This window comes from Rhinichthys klamathensis, unplaced genomic scaffold, assembly GCF_029890125.1.
Source record: "Rhinichthys klamathensis goyatoka isolate OS25496 unplaced genomic scaffold, OSU_Roscu_1.1 h1tg000069l_1, whole genome shotgun sequence".
In the NCBI taxonomy this organism is placed as follows: Eukaryota; Metazoa; Chordata; class Actinopteri; order Cypriniformes; family Leuciscidae; genus Rhinichthys; species Rhinichthys klamathensis.
In genome coordinates, this window is record NW_026606612.1 from 1,635,398 (window position 1) to 1,646,092 (window position 10,695).

General features: G+C 43.4%; 1 protein-coding gene across 1 annotated transcript; it reads left to right on the plus strand.

Moving 5' to 3' along the window:
• The first annotated feature begins 5,362 nt into the window (after positions 1-5,362).
• On the plus strand, positions 5,363-10,314 carry LOC130084911 (uncharacterized). Its single transcript, XM_056250438.1, has 3 exons — positions 5,363-5,931; positions 6,039-7,035; positions 10,150-10,314. Exons 1-3 carry the CDS (start codon positions 5,363-5,365, stop codon positions 10,312-10,314), a joined length of 1,731 nt encoding a protein of 576 aa, XP_056106413.1.
• Positions 10,315-10,695: the final 381 nt, after the last annotated feature.

The window sequence follows — 10,695 nt, forward strand, 5'->3', positions numbered from 1 at the left end:
TCTCCGCCGTGGCCGCCCGAAGGGTCTTCTCCGCCGTGGCCGCCCGAAGGGTCTTCTCCGCCGTGGCCGCCCGAAGGGTCTTCTCCGCCGTGGCCGCCCGAAGGGTCTTCTCCGCCGTGGCCGCCCGAAGGGTCTTCTCCGCCGTGGCCGCCCGAAGGGTTTCTTCCGCCGTGGCCGCCAGTTGGACTGTCGTCTCCGCCCTGGCCGCCCGTTGGACTGTCGTCTCCGCCCTGGCCGCCCGATGGACTGTCGTCTCCGCCCTGGCCGCCCGATGGACTGTCGTCTCCGCCCTGGCCGCCCGATGGACTGTCGTCTCCGCCCTGGCCGCCCGATGGGTTGTCTGCTTTGCCCTGGGCGACTGTTAAGTCGTCACCTCGTGTTCCTGTTTCCCTGCATGGTCCTGCCCCTCCCATCCCTCCCTCGGATCTTCCACGTTCCACCTTACTCTTGGACTCTTGTGTTGTCTTGTTTTCTGTCATGGAGCGTCTGGTAGCCGCTCCGTAGAGGGGAGGTTCTGTCACAGTGTCTGGTTGTGTTTCCCTGGGTTATCACTAGAGGTCCTCGTTCTCACGGTGTCATTCACATTAGACTACAATTCCCAGCATTCTGTTCTGCCACTTATCTGATTATTGCACTCAGCTGTTTCCCGTCACCTTGTTAGTTCTGTGTGTATATATGCCCTGTCTGTGTTAGTGTTTGTTACGGAGTCCTTGTTTTATGTCCCCACACTTCCGTTCATGTATCTGCCTGTTTCTTGTTTGTTTCTGGATTGCCTTATTGGATTTTTGACCCTTGCCTGGACTGTTGTGAGTACGGATTACCCTATATTAAATACTGCTCTTGGATCTCACGTCTCTAGTGTGTGTGTTGTGACAGTGACGATTCTGTCTCTCTGACCAATCAGTGATCTGTTGTGTTTTCACGTCACATTTTAGTATCGGTACGGTACGCTTGGAACCTCAACAGAGCAGGTACCATTTAAAGCGAGCCGAAGCGAGCCGTACCGTACCGGACCATGCAGTGGAAATGCGCCATAAGTGAGCCGTACCGAACCGAGCCATACTGTACCATGCAGTGGAAAAGCGCCAAAGCGTGCCGTACCGAACCGAACCGTACCGTTCCATGCAGTGGAAAAGCGCCATATGAAAGAGTGAGACAGCTCTCAGATTTAATCAAAAATATCTTAATTTGTGATCCGAAAGTCTTATGGGGTTGGAACAACATGAGGGTGAGTAATTACAGAATTATTTTACAATAAATGATTACTGCATGACAGAATTTTCATTTTTGGGTGAACTAACCCTTTAATATTTTTTATTTCAAATGACTAAAACTTCAGACAACAGGTTTATAAACGATTCACATGATGAATTTAGGAAGATGGTTGAAATGTGTTCTCAAATTACAAGTGACATTTAAACAGGCATCACTGAAACATGCAGTGTGTCAATCACAACCATTTCCAATATTAATAAAAACAGTCACTTTTAAAAGTACATATAAAATAGGTTACTTATTTTACCCACATCAATTCAAATTGTTAGTTAATTTTAAGAATTCCCAAAGATTGCAGCGAAAACTCACCTGTATCTGGTGCTCTGCAACTGAGATAGTGACTGAGGTAAAAAATCCGGTTGGTGAACAAGCTTTGAGTCAACTTGACAGAACCTGTGAGTCAACACGAGGAAATACAATGAGCGAATCTTACTGCGGTCAAGCCAGCCGCGGTTTGAAAATACACGGTCAAGCCAGCCGCCAAAAAAAAAAATGTGTGCGCCTATTACTATGAATACGGTAATTTCAGTAACAGCAGAGAAAGAACACGCTTTCAGAGCGCTTGAGTTGCTCAGATCGATCCTTCCGTCCGTCCGTCTGTCTATCTTTTTTCTTTCATTCTATGTCTTTTTATCTATCTATCTATCTATCTATCTATCTATCTATCTATCTATCTATCTATCTATCTATCTATCTATCTATCTATCTATCTATCTATCTATCTATCTATCTATCTATCTATCTATCTATCTATCTATCTATCTATCTATCTATCTATCTATCTATCTATCTATCTATCTGTCTATCTAGGCCTCATTTGTAATAAGAAAAAACTAATGGTCAGTTCTAATAGGGGACGTCCCATACAGTATACACACCTCATATCAAACCATTTTACTGTAGCATTTTGGAGAAATGTCACATTATTCGACTTCAGAGGCCCATAAAGGCCTCATTTCTAAGAAGTAGAAAAAACGAATGGCCAGTTCTTATACGGGACGTCCCATACAGTATACAGACCTCATATCAAACAATTTTACTGTAGCATTTTGGAGAAATGTCACAATTATTCCACTTCAGAGGCCCATAAATACGTCATTTCTAATAAGTAGAAACAACTACAGGTCAGTTCTTATAGGAGGCGTCCCATACAGTATACACACCTCATATCAAACCATTTTACTATAGCATTTTGGAGAAATGTCACATTATTCGACTTCAGAGGCCCATAAAGGCCTCATTTCTAATAAGTAGAAAAAACGAATGGTCAGTTCTTATAGGGGACGTCCCATACAGTATACACACCTCATATCAGGGCCGGATTGGGACTCATTTTCAGCCCTGGAATTTGCCTTAGACCGGCCCACTTTAGTTCCCGTCTGACTATATTAAAATAATGTAATTGAAACCTCAGTATATAAGTCTGCAATAGTGCAGTGTTCTGTACAGCCTTGTTATTCATTGTATTTAAAAAATATATATAAATTTATATTCAGTGCAATAGCTGTATACAGGGTTTTAAAAATACAGAGGTCCGAAAAGTAATCTTGCTGGGGGTTCGGGGGCATATGCCCACCCAGACAAGTGAAGTAGGCCTAATACAAACAGTGAAATGTCCCAGTGCTGATATGGGGAAATATAAAACACATTCGAGGTATACAAATATATTTATACAACAATGCCAATATATAATATAATAATATAATATATGTGCTTGTGTTGTTAAATTGAGTTTATTTTTACACTGATGATCATCATTGGCAAAGAACATATGTATGTCTGTGTTAAATAGGAATCCATTGTAATAAAGTTATTCTCATTCTGGGCACAGTATGCATGGGCTATTCCTCTACCTGCTCTCATTTCTCATCTCCATCTTCTCTCATTCTTCTTCTCTCAGTCTCTTTATCTGTAGGACACCTAAATATCCCCTTCCGGAAGCTGAGTTTTGATTGATACAGTCTTCACAAACTGATTATTTCTTTCAGTCGTTTAAAACTTCTTTCGTAATTAAAACAGCTGTTTAGTTTAGCCACTTGCATCTTATCTTGTGAAGCGTCGCGTTTGGATTCGCTCCAAAGAGGATTTATGTTCGCGGCTCGCGAACATAAATCCAGCTTGCTTTGATCGGTCATCTCAAACATTTTGCCATTGCCGACGAGCGGTGTTAGAATACGCAAGCAGCTCAGATTATGAGGTCGGTTATCGTCGCGATATGCAAATCATTGCAGCACCAAATTAGAGTTAATATTAGTCAATTATTTCACAACGTTCATTAAACACTCAGAAAAATATACACTCAGAAAGCTGTGCCTGGAGCCTAATAAAGCATTCAACCCAGTGCCATGACAACACCGGCCCTCCTGGCCAATAAAACAGACCGGCCCACCGGGAATTCTCCCGGTGCTCCCGATTAGCCAATCCGGGCCTGCCTCATATCAAACCATTTTACTGTAGCATTTTGGAGAAATGTCACATTATTCGACTTCAGAGGCCCATAAAGGCCTCATTTCTAAGAAGTAGAAAAAACGAATGGCCAGTTCTTATACGGGACGTCACATACAGTATGCCCACCTCATATCAAACAATTTTACTGTAGCATTTTGGAGAAATGTCACATTATTCCACTTCAGGGGCCCATAAATACATCATTTCTAATAAGTAGAAAAAACTAATGGTCAGTTCTTATAGGGGACGTCCCATACAGTATACACCCCTCATATCAAACCATTTTACTGTAGCATTTTGGAGAAATGTCATATTATTCGACTTCAGGGGCCCATAAATACGACATTTCTAATAAATAGAAAAAACTAATTGTCAGTTCTTGTAGGGGACGTCCCATACAGTATGCCAACCTTATATCAAATCATTTTACTGTAGCATTTTGGAGAAATGTCACATTATTCGACTTCAGAGGCCCATAAAGGCCTCATTTCTAATAAGTAGAAAAAACGAATGGCCAGTTCTTATACGGGACGTCCCATACAGTATACATACCTCATATCAAACAATTTTACTGTAGCATTTTGGAGAAATGTCACAATTATTCCACTTCAGAGGCCCATAAATACGTCATTTCTAATAAGTAGAAACAACTACAGGTCAGTTCTTATAGGAGGCGTCCCATACAGTATACACACCTCATATCAAACCATTTTACTGTAGCATTTTGGAGAAATGTCACATTATTCGACTTCAGAGGCCCATAAATACGTCATTTCTAATAAGTAGAAAAAACTAATGGTCAGTTCTTGTAGGGGACGTCCCATACAGTATACACACCTCATATAAAACCATTTTACTGTAGCATTTTGTAGAAATGTCACATTATTCGACTTCAGAGGCCCATAAAGGCCTCATTTCTAAAAAGTAGAAAAAAATAATGGTCAGTTCTTGTAGGGGACGTCCCATACAGTATGCCCACCTCATATCAAACCATTTTACTGTAGCATTTTGGAGAAATGTCACATTATTCGACTTCAGAGGCCCATAAATACCTCATTTCTAATAAGAACAAAATAACAAACGTCAGTTCTTGTAGGGGACGTCCCATACAGTATACAGACCTCATATCAAACCATTTTACTGCAGCATTTTGGAGAAATGTCACATTATTCGACTTCAGAGGCCCATAAAGGCCTCATTTCTAATAAGTAGAAAATAACAAAGGTCAGTTCTTATAGGGGACTTCCCATACAGTATACACACCTCATATCAAACCATTTTACTGTAGCATTTTGGAGAAATGCCACATTATTCGACGTCAGAGGGTAATTTCTAATAAGCAGAAAAAACTAATGGTCAGTTCTTATAGGGGACGTCCCATACAGTATACACCCCTCATATCAAACTGTGGTGACCCACAAATAACACTGAGAGACATTCACCAAGGGAATATACCTTTAAGGGAAGGGGAAGTATGTTAGACTTTCCGGTTTAACGTTGTTGTGTCGATCTCACTGCTGTACACAGTTCTGATTTATTGAAGTGGAGAGTAAAGCTGACTCGACGCATCTCTGTCTCTTGTCTACTCCTTATTGCACTCCACATTGGTGACCCGACGCGAGTTGGATACGGCTGAATTATGTCACACAACGACGGTGGCGAAAATGCTGCTGCTGCGGCGCCGGATGCTGTTAGCGGCGCGGCTAATGTCGGCGCTATATACGCGGCCACCATCAAGTTACCGGACTTTTGGCAGCACAATCCGCGGCCGTGGTTTCAACACATCGAGGTACAGTTCCAGCTGAGGGGAATAACACAGGACGTTACAAAATATTTCCATGTAGTAGCGGCCTTAGATGCCTCGACAACAGCCAGGGCTATGGCGTTATTAGAGGCTCCGCCAGCTGACGGCAAATACGACGCACTCAAAACATTTCTGTTGAACCTCTTTGAACTGTCGGAGCTAGAGAAGGCAGATCGCCTGTTGTCCCTGAACGGCCTTGGCGACAGTAAGCCGTCCGAGTTAATGGAGAGGATGCTAGCGGTGCTGGGCGCGGCGGATCCCGCGTTCCTTTTCGCCCACATATTCCTGCGGCAGCTTCCAGCACCCGTGCGCACCGCACTGGCCAGCTCCGCCCTCCCCTCCTCCAGAGACTACCGAGCGCTTGCTGTGGAGGCAGACAGGATTTTTCTCGCCAACCGGCAACAGTTTGTCCACGCACTGCTTCCCCCCCTGCACACGGCTGTCCCGTTGCAACCCGCGGCGGACGAACCGGATACCGCGGCTGCGGTGACGGCCCGCCGACAGCGTGAAGACGGGTGGTGTTATTACCATTCAAGGTTTGGGGCCAAGGCCAAACAGTGTCGCCAGCCTTGCAGTTTTGGAGCCCAGGGAAAAGCCAGGGCCGGCGCTCATTAGCAGCTATGGGCGCTGGCCGGGACTGCAAGCTGTTATTCATCACGGACACATTGTCCGGCCGGCGGCTGCTGGTCGATTCGGGGGCTCAGCGTAGCATCCTGCCGGCGAAGCCGGTGGACACCATGGCTGGCGGGCATGGCCCCCCGATGGATGCCGCCAACGGCACACCCATTCGTACTTATGGCACAAGGTATGTGGAAGTGTGTTTCGGCGGGCGGCGTTTCGGCTGGGATTTCGTCATGGCCGCCGTGTCTACGTCGCTCCTAGGGGCAGATTTCCTTTGTGCTTACAGGCTGTTGGTGGACGTTACAAACCACCGCCTGATCGACGCCCTCTCTTTTGCTTCGTACCCCTGTACACTGGGGGGGACGGGGGCGCTTTGTCTGTCGAACACGTTTGCCACAGGGGACCTGTATCAACGCCTTCTCGCTGAGTTCCCTGACATCACCACACCCACGTTTTCATCGGCGGTGGCTAAGCATGCCGTGGAGCACTACATCACTACGGTGGGCCCACCAGTCTATGCACGAGCTCGGCGCCTCGACTCTGCCAAGCTCGCGATCGCCAGGGAGGAGTTTGCCACTATGGAGCACCTCGGCATCGTGCGCCGCTCCAACAGCCCGTGGGCTTCCCCCCTGCACATGGTGACAAAGGCCGATGGCAGTTGGCGTCCGTGTGGTGATTTCCGTCGCCTGAACAATGCTACAACCCCCGACCGGTACCCTGTGCCGCACATACAGGACTTCTCCGCCCACCTAGCCGGCGCCACCATATTCTCAAAGGTGGACCTGGTGCGCGGTTACCACCAGGTGCCTGTCCACCCGCAGGATGTCCCCAAGACAGCGGTCATCACACCCTTTGGCCTTTTCGAATTCCTTCGGATGCATTTTACTGTAGCATTTTGGAGAAATGTCACATTTTTCGACTTCAGAGGCCCATAAATATGTCATTTCTAATAAGTAGAAAAAACTAAAGGTCATTTCTTGTAGGGGACGTCCCATACAGTATACACACCTCATATCAAACCATTTTACTGTAGCATTTTGGAAAATGTCACATTATTCGACTTCAAAGGCTCATAAATACGTCATTTCTAATAAGTAGAAAAAACTAATGGTCAATTCTTGTAGGGGACGTCCCATACAGTATACACACCTCATATCAAACCATTTTACTGTAGCATTTTGGAGAAATGTCACATTATTCGACTTTAGAGGCTCATAAATACGTCATTTCTAATAAGTAGAAAAAAATAATGGTCACTTCTTGTAGGGGACGTCCCATACAGTATGCCCACCTCATATCAAACCATTTTACTGTAACATTTTGGAGAAATGTCACATTATTCGACTTCAGAGGCCCATAAATACGTCATTTCTAATAAGTAGAAAAAACTAATGGTCAGTTCTTATACGGGACATCCCATACAGTATGCCCACCTCATATCAAACCATTTTACTGTAGCATTTTGGAAAAATGTCACATTATTCGACTTCAGAGGTCCATAAATACAACATTTCTAATAAGTAGAAAATAACAAACGTCAGTTCTTGTAGGGGACGTCCCATACAGTATACAGACCTCATATCAAACCATTTTACTGCAGCATTTTGGAGAAATGTCACATTATTCGACTTCAGAGGCCCATAAAGGCCTCATTTCTAATAAGTAGAAAAAACTAATGGTCAGTTCTTGTAGGGGACGTCCCATACAGTATACACACCTCATATCAAACCATTTTACTGTAGCATTTTGGAGAAATGTCACATTATTCGACTTCAGAGGCTCATAAATACGTCATTTCTAATAAGTAGAAAAAAATAATGGTCAGTTCTTATAGGGGACGTCCCATACAGTATGCCCACCTCATATCAAACCATTTTAGCGTAGCATTTTGGAGAAATGTCACATTATTCGACTTCAGAGGCCCATAAATACGTCATTTCTAATAAGTAGAAAAAACTAATGGTCAGTTCTTCTAGGGGACGTCCCATACAGTATGCCCACCTCATATCAAACCATTTTACTGTAGCATTTTGGAGAAATGTCACATTATTCCACTTCAGGGGCCCATAAATATGTCATTTCCAATAAGTAGAAAAAACTGATGGTCAGTTCTTGTAGGGGACGTCCCATACAGTATACACACCTCATATCAAACCATTTTACTGTAGCATTTGGGAGAAATGTCACATTATTCGACTTCAGAGGCCCATAAAGGCCTCATTTCTAATAAGTAGAAAAAACTAATGGTCAGTTCTTATACGGGACGTACCATACAGTATGCCCACCTCATATCAAACCATTTTACTGTAGCATTTTGGAGAAATGTCACATTAATCGACTTCAGAGGCCCATAAAGGCCTCATTTCTAATAAGTAGAAAATAACAAAGGTCAGTTCTTATAGGGGACGTCCCATACAGTATACACACCTCATATCAAACAATTTTACTGTAGCATTTTGGAGAAATGCCACATTATTCGACTTCAGAGGGTAATTTCTAATAAGTAGAAAAAACTAATGGTCAGTTCTTATAGGGGACGTCCCATACAGTATACACCCCTCATATCAAACCATTTTACTGCAGCATTTTGGAGTTATGTCACATTATTCGACTTCAGAGGCCCATAAATACCTCATTTGTAATAAGTACAAAATAAGAAAGGTCAGTTCTTGTAGGGGACGTCCAATACAGTATAAGCACCTCATATAAAACCATTTTACTGTAGCATTTTGGAGAAATGTCACATTATTCGACTTCAGAGGCCCATAAAGGCCTCATTTCTTATAAGTAGAAAATAACAAACTTCAGTTCTTGTAGGGGACGTCCCATACAGTGTACACACCTCATATCAAACCATTTTACTGTAGCATTTTGGAAAATGTCACATTATTCGACTTCAGTGGCTCATAAATACGTAATTTCTAATAAGTAGAAAAAACTAATGGTCAGTTCTTATAGGGGACGTCCCATACAGTATACACACCTCATATCAAACCATTTTACTGTAGCATTTTGGAGAAATGTCACATTTTTCGACTTCAGAGGCCCATAAATATGTAATTTTTAATAAGTAGAAAAAACTAAAGGTCAATTATTGTAGGGGACGTCCCATACAGTATACACACCTCATATCAAACCATTTTACTGTAGCATTTTGGAGAAATGTCACATTATTCGACTTCAGAGGCCCATAAAGGCCTCATTTCTTATAAGTAGAAAATAACAAACTTCAGTTCTTGTAGGGGACGTCCCATACAGTGTACACACCTCATATCAAACCATTTTACTGTAGCATTTTGGAAAATGTCACATTATTCGACTTCAGTGGCTCATAAATACGTCATTTCTAATAAGTAGAAAAAACTAATGGTCAGTTCTTATAGGGGACGTCCCATACAGTATACACACCTCATATCAAACCATTTTACTGTAGCATTTTGGAAAATGTCACATTATTCGACTTCAGTGGCTCATAAATACGTCATTTCTAATAAGTAGAAAAAACTAATGGTCAGTTCTTATAGGGGACGTCCCATACAGTATACAGACCTCATATCAAACCATTTTACTGCAGCATTTTGTAGAAATGTCACATTATTCGACTTCAGAGGCCCATAAAGACCTTATTTCTAATAAGTAGAAAAAAATAATGGCCAGTTCTTATACGGGACGTCCCATAAAAATATACACACCTCATATCAAACCATTTTACTGCAGCATTTTGGAGTTATGTCACATTATTCGACTTCAGAGGCCCATAAATACCTCATTTGTAATAAGTACAAAATAAGAAAGGTCAGTTCTTGTAAAGGACGTCCCATACAGTATAAGCACCTCATATAAAACCATTTTACTGTAGCATTTTGGAGAAATGTCACATTATTCGACTTCAGAGGCCCATAAAGGCCTCATTTCTTATAAGTAGAAAATAACAAACTTCAGTTCTTGTAGGGGACGTCCCATACAGTGTACACACCTCATATCAAACCATTTTACTGCAGCATTTCGGAGAAATGGTCCACGCTGGAGTCGAGGGTGGTAAGAGCACAGGAGCCAGGGTGACGTGTAAAGGTGGAGCGGAGGCGGAGCACTCAGAGGCTGGAGGTCTTAGCTGGGAACTGGGTTGTGAGTGGGACTGGCGTTGTTGTCCACAGTTCCAATGGTGAGTGGCAATCCACAAGACACCAGCACCCACTCCACGAATTCTGAATTTTTACTTATTGATGTTTTATTAACAAGGTTCGGGAGGAACACGTTCTAATGATCAAACAATCAAGTCATTCCAGCCAGCTGTCAGCAATCAGTAATCAACAGGTCCACTCAATCAGCACGAGTAAAGCCTATAAATATACTCAGTCGACTCACCCATATTCCTCGACAGTTTTCAGCATCCCTCCACCAGCCCATCTCCTCACACTTGCCTAGTTATCTTCCTAAACAGAGATACGGGGGGGGGGGAGTACTCTGGGTTCGGGCCCAATTTCTGAGCTCGGAGCCCTCCCCCCGGACAGCACGCCAAAATACGCATAACCATCTATTCTCTGATC

Excerpts from the sequence above, each read along its gene's own strand:
- LOC130084911 (XM_056250438.1), top strand. The coding sequence starts at position 5,363 with ATGTCACACAACGACGGTGGCGAAAATGCTGCTGCTGCGGCGCCGGAT. Across the intron at positions 5,932-6,038 it reads TTTCTCGCCAACCGGCAACA|ACGGGTGGTGTTATTACCAT; the intron begins GTTTGTCCACGC and ends GACAGCGTGAAG. Across the intron at positions 7,036-10,149 it reads TCCTTCGGATGCATTTTACT|CATTTCGGAGAAATGGTCCA; the intron begins GTAGCATTTTGG and ends ATTTTACTGCAG.